Source organism: Podarcis bocagei (genome assembly GCF_964188305.1).
Source record: "Podarcis bocagei genome assembly, chromosome: 1".
Lineage (NCBI taxonomy): Eukaryota > Metazoa > Chordata > Lepidosauria > Squamata > Lacertidae > Podarcis > Podarcis bocagei.
Window position 1 is genome coordinate 64,899,968 of NC_138125.1, and position 6,000 is coordinate 64,905,967.

The 6,000-nt window shown below is 41.5% G+C and overlaps 1 protein-coding gene and 1 long non-coding RNA gene across 3 annotated transcripts in view; both read right to left on the reverse strand.

The window, feature by feature from the left end:
- LOC308584386 overlaps positions 1 to 1,184 on the reverse strand; it is a 43,040-nt gene extending 41,856 nt beyond the window's left edge. Inside the window, exon 1 of the long non-coding RNA XR_014006791.1 lies at positions 1,003 to 1,184. This is a non-coding gene — a long non-coding RNA (uncharacterized lncRNA). The remainder of the gene's footprint in view (positions 1 to 1,002) is intronic.
- Positions 1,185 to 4,485: 3,301 nt separating this feature from the next.
- Positions 4,486 to 6,000, reverse strand: part of CCDC34 (coiled-coil domain containing 34) — a 16,735-nt gene continuing 15,220 nt past the window's right edge. For both annotated transcript variants that reach the window (XM_081166144.1, XM_081166145.1), the window contains exon 7: positions 4,486 to 4,619. In XM_081166144.1, the coding sequence (XP_081022270.1) occupies positions 4,559 to 4,619 (61 nt within the window). In that variant the 3' untranslated portion in view covers positions 4,486 to 4,558. The remainder of the gene's footprint in view (positions 4,620 to 6,000) is intronic.

The window sequence follows — 6,000 nt, forward strand, 5'->3', positions numbered from 1 at the left end:
TCTTATGGGCCGGAGCGTCTTATGGGGCGCAAAATACGGTACCTTCAGTAGCTTATTTAAGGGACATCATCAATAAGGGACAGCAGCGGGACATGGTGCTGGGATAAGGGACTGTCCCGCCAAATAAGGGACGCTTGACAGCTATGGTTATATAGTACTGAAACGTTTTTTGTATGTTACTATATTTGATGTGTTGTTTTGCTATGTTATTATGGAATTGTTTTTGCAATTTGGTTTTTGAACACATTTCTATTTTCTTTGCTGTAAGCTTCTTTGACTGTGATTTTTCTCTTTGTGTGTGGAAAAGCAGCATACAAAAAAGACTGAATGAATGCCCTTAAAGCTGCTGTTAGGCCCAGTAAGGAAACTTCTATTGCTGCAAATGAACGGGAGCATAACTTAATGGTACAAGCATCTGCTTTGCATGCTAGTTCAAAGGATGAGATAGCAGACAATAGGAAAAGACCTCGGTCATTGCCAGTTGGAATGGGCTAGATGGACAAATGACCTGACTTGGTATAAGGCAACTTCCTATGGTCCCCACCCTGTTCCTACCTCCTGCAATTCTTTAGAAGATAAAACTAGACACATTGAATATGATCATGCATGTAATGTTGTCTACTTTGGCCTTCAGTTACAATGAAAGCACCCAACATCCAAGGTTTTAAAAATGAAACTATTATGTGATACTGACAGCTGGGGATCATGCTTCTTCACTGGTTTTTCAGTCTCTACCTTGGGGTGGGACATGTGCATACCACTCACATCCTTCCATGTATGTATTTGTATAGCAGTTGCCTCTGTATCAGAGAAAGGGTAGTCTACAAGTTGCACACTATATCCTCAGCAACAGGCACAATGCATGCTACTAGGTAACTGAAGCCCCACATTGGAAGGTGATCTATTTGTAAAATGAGTCATGAACTAAGCTGGAGTGACAGTGCTAAAAGAGATCAGTTGAATGGTCTCAAGGCAATGTGTGAGAGGGAGGGAGTGACTTACCTCTGTTTCTTCTCTCTGGTGGCAGGAGGGCATTCCAGATCAGGTGAAGTTCCACCTCTAGAAATTGATAGGTAGGCTAAAAGTTGAAGTTCCAGGGAAAAGAGGGTCTTGCCCTACCACCCTCAAAACTGAATTGCAAGGAAAGCTGGAACAGAAAATATGAGGCCTGCATTGCAACATTAGCTGGGCCAAATAGCCTTAGCAGGCAAGACAGAAAAGCACCACACCTGCTTCTGGAGCTTAGACACCCAAAGTCTAGTGTTAGAAGCCAAAGTAAAGTGGGAGTCAGAATGCTTGAACATGCTGGAACTGATCTGATAGGGCACAGCAAGTGGTAGAAGTTTCAGATGAGCAAGGTAATAGGTGAGGAAGGTATTGTATATAACAGCTAAGTGTTGCACTAAAACTGAGGATGGCTGAATACTCCCTTTCCTGCTTTTATCCTAAAACTTTGCATCACTCACTCACCTCGCTATTATTTTGATACCTATTTTTAAGAGCAGAAACATTTTAAGTATGCAGAAAAAGGAAATTGGGTAAAGGCATTCAAAAGATCTTAGAGCAGCACATACATTCAAATATACTTTCCTACATCACTATATCCCCAAAGTGCTGCTCCTATACAATCCCTACCCTTTACATTTACGCACAACTTCTTTACACTAAGATTTTATGAATACTTCTCTGTGCTGAACTGTGGTGGTGAAGGTTTTTTTAAACCAAGGCCACACAAATACTTTTTTCAGTGTGCAACCTTAAAATTAAGCTTCAAAACTGCAATATTTTTCTTCATGCTTTATATCCTCTTGGAAGCCAGCCAAACAATACTTTCCTTCTTCTCTGCTCAGCAAAACCATTATGTTGATTGAACTGAAGCCAACATGCACACTCATGACCAATCTTGTCTAAAACTTTATTCAGGAGGGAACAAAATTGCATTTGTGATGCTACAGATTAGATTGTGCAAGAGCTTTCGTTCTGAAGCTGCAATTTTTAGAGATTTACACAGGCCTCTTTCCAGATGCAACACATTCTACAGATAAGATAGAATACCTGTCTCCTCAGGAAATTTGAGGGCGAAGACAGAATTAAGTCACACACTTATTGAAACAGTAAGACTGTAAATGCTCCCTACACCTCTCTACTTTACAACTATTGGGAGGAGTGGGGAAGCCCAGATGGTAGTATGTGAGCACCACCTTCTTTCATTTCAGGATGTGCTTGCATCAACTGAGCTGTATTTTAGTGCAAGAATAATGCACTACTGAATTTTAGATGCCACATAAAAATACCGTACATGTTTTCTTGGACATTCAGTAGCCTTTACTACAGTTGAACATTTATGCTCTTTTAATGAGATGACTTTAAAAACCTAAGAGCAGCCCTGCTGGGTCAGATTGAAGATCCATCTAGTCCAGCATTTTGTTCCCACATTGGCCTATGGGAAGCCCACAAGCGAGACATGAGCAAAAAAGCACCCTGTGGCTCATGTTTCTTGGTAACTGGTATTCAGAACCTTAACTGTCTGATATAGGAGGTAATGTATAGATCTGTCATGATGAGAAGCCATTGATAAATTTATCCCCCATGCTTTGATCCTTGATATGCTATTAATTCTTTTTATAGTTGTTTTAAGTATGTTGTAAGCTGAATTATTATGGAAAAGCTGCATAGACTCAACTGAAGGCATCATGAGAGGGTGGCTAAATGCCAGTGACCACCTACTTATTGCTAACATCTACGCTTTTTACCATTTGTAATAATAATGATAATAATAAATTTATACCCCGCCCATCTGGCTGGGTTTCCCCAGGCACTCTGGGCAGCTCCCAACAGATTAAAACAAATATTTAAAACTTCCCTAAACAAGGCTGTCTTAGATGTCTTCTAAAAGTCAGATAGTTGTTTATTTCCTTGACATCTGATGGGAAGGCGTTCCACAGAGTGGGCGCCACCACTGAGAAGGCAATCTGCCTGGTTTCCTGTAACCTCACATCACGTAGTGAGGGAACCGCCAGAAGGACCTTGGAGCTGGACCTCAGTGTCCGGGCAGAACGATTGGGGTGGAGACGCTCCTTCAGGTATACTGGGCAGAGGCAAACACTTGGAATTGTGCTTGGAAATGTACTGGGAGCCAATGTGGCTCTTTCAGGACCGGTGTTATGTGATCTCAGCGGCCGCTCCCAGTCACCAGTCTAGCTGCCGCATTCTGGATTAGTTGTAGCTTCCGGGTCATCTTCAAAGGTAGCCCCATGTTGAGCTTATCACAGTATTCCAAGCGGGAGATAACTACAGCATGCACCACTCTGGCGAGACGGTCTGCGGGCAGATAGGGTCTCAGCCTGCATACCAGATGGAGCTCATAGACAGCTACCCTGGACACAGAATTGACCTGCGCCTCCATGGACAGCTGTGAGTCCAAAATGACTCCCAGGCTGCGCACCTGGTCCTTCAGGGGCACAGTTAACCCATTCAGGACCAGCAAGTCCTCCACACCAGTCCCCCCAAAACATCACTTCTGTCTTGACAGGATTCAACCTTAATCCCTTAGTCGCCATCCATCCTCCAACTGCCTCCAGGCACTCACACAGGACCTTCACTGGTTCTGATTTAAGAGAGATGTAGAGCATCCACATACTGATGAACACCCAGCCCAAACCCCCTGATGATCTCTCTCAGCGGCTTCATATATATGTTAAAAAGCATGAGCGAGAGGACGGAACCCTGAGCACCCCACAAGTGAGAGTGCAAGGGTCTGAACGCTCATTCCAACACTACTTTCTGAACATGGCCCAGAAGGAGCAGAACCACTGTATAACAGTAACCCCAGCTCCCAGCCCTTCTAGCTAGTCCAGAAGGATGTCGTGGTCAATGGTATCAAAGGCCACTGACAGATCCAGCAGAACTAGGAAACAGCTTTCACCTTTGCCCCTAGCCTGCTGGAGATCATCAATGGTGGTGCCCAAATAATAATTCTGTGTGCATTTACAGCAAAAATAGTGTGATAATATAACTAAGAAAGGATTTCAGGGAAGGACCTTTGACACCAATAGTAGCATTTGAATGCAAGCTGCCCTTCTTTTTCAGGGTATTGCGGAGCTTGCCACATGCCAGCACCCTTGTGAGTTTTTGGATGATCTAAACAGAACTTTTAAGAGACAACGGAAAATTCCACTTTATGCATAGCAGAAAATGTGTCCAGAACAATCACCACATAAGGCAAGTACATGGATATTTTAGGAGGTATATTATGTGATACCGCTTAATCACACAACACAATTACTTTGCTTTCTCCTTGGCTCCTTGGAGCATCAGCAAAGAGGTGAGGGAGACTTGTTCATGGCATATGAGCCACGGGGAGTGAGCAACGTGAGGCGAAGACCAGGTGTTTACTGAATCTACATATCAGAAAAATAATGTAAACAGGTCTCTATATACAGTAGCCTGTCTACACATCCCCATCAATGCTACCACTCACTGTAATGCTGTGCTATGCCTTCTTTTTATTTGATGCATGCTATGATGTGGGAAGCAGAGGAGTTAGTGACTAACAGCCTTAAGTCCGATGCACGTCTTCATCATTCCCAAACAGGCGAACTTTGGTTGAGACTGAAACTCTGCAATTACAAAGACCAGGTAAACAATGAGCTACGAGAACCAATGCAATGATCCCTGCTTAATATGCATACTAAAAATAAGCTTTCAACAGTCATTTAAATTAATCCCTAAAAGGCAGCCAAACACTACCCAAACAGAAGCCTTTCTCTGAATACTGGCATGATACAAATAAGAGATTACACAGCTACTTGTTTAGCAGTTATCTTCTGTCTCCATGATCTTGAAAATACAGTATTCCTTATGCAGATATTTGTGGAAGACTTATCAGTTCAATAGCGATTTGAAAGTCACTGAAATGGAGTAAAGGATGGAAAGTAATGCACATCCCTGCTCAGAGCGAATGTTAGCACCCAGCATTCTTGGGCAGATGCCAGGGCCCCAGGGTCCCTTCTTGAAAATGCCCTGCCAGCCCCAGCCCCTTGCCGCCCACCACCAAAAAGATTTCTGACTTGGTGCCCCAAACAATACTAGTTAAGTGTTTTCACTAATTCCTGAAAGCAATGTTTTGTTGGAAGCATTAAATGTCAAGTTGACCTAATTGCTGATCACACTTTGAAGTACGTACTGCTGCCCATTGTCAGGTAAACTTGCCAGGGTTGACTGAGAGGGGGGACGCCTATGAAAAGGCATTTTGCCTAGGCCTCCCTCCAAGCTGGAGTAGACCCAGGACTATGATTTAATGATTCTTTATGACTCATCTTTCTTGGAAAACAAGCATTAGAACTTGTGAACTGCTTATTTGGTGGGTTGCCGAATCAGAGCTATATGAACTGCAGAAGACAATGAAATGAAATAATAAATGTAAAAAAAAGTCATGTTTAAATTTAAAGCATTAATTTTGATGCTTATAGTACGGATTATATATTCATAATTGCAAATTGTAACTGAGTTATGAAACTATATTCTTTGAAATGACTGCTTAGAAAATAAATGATAAATGAATTATATTGTTGGTTAGTTTTTTAAATAGAGGTAATTTTCTGAAGTCGCATGAAATTATTTACTCTGTTGTTTTTAAAATGGTTACTCTGACAATATTTATTACAAATATTCTCGTTTAGTTTTTCTATTTTTAGATATCTATAAATTTTGCATTTATGGAAAAAATAACAAGCAAAGTAGAACATAAAATCCAAGTACTACAATAACAACTGTAAAAACATAAAAAATATACTAGTTGGTAAAAAGATTTAGATGTTTATAAACTTTGCTTTCTGGCAAATCCATCTTTCTTCTCCCCCCCCCCCCTTTATTACACACAAATGAATCAAAATAAGAAATGGATCAAAATTGCAGAAATGTATGATATAAAGTTATGGCAAGAGTGCGTAATCTTTCAGCTCAAGGGCTACATTCCCTTCTGGGAGTCAAATGCCAGTG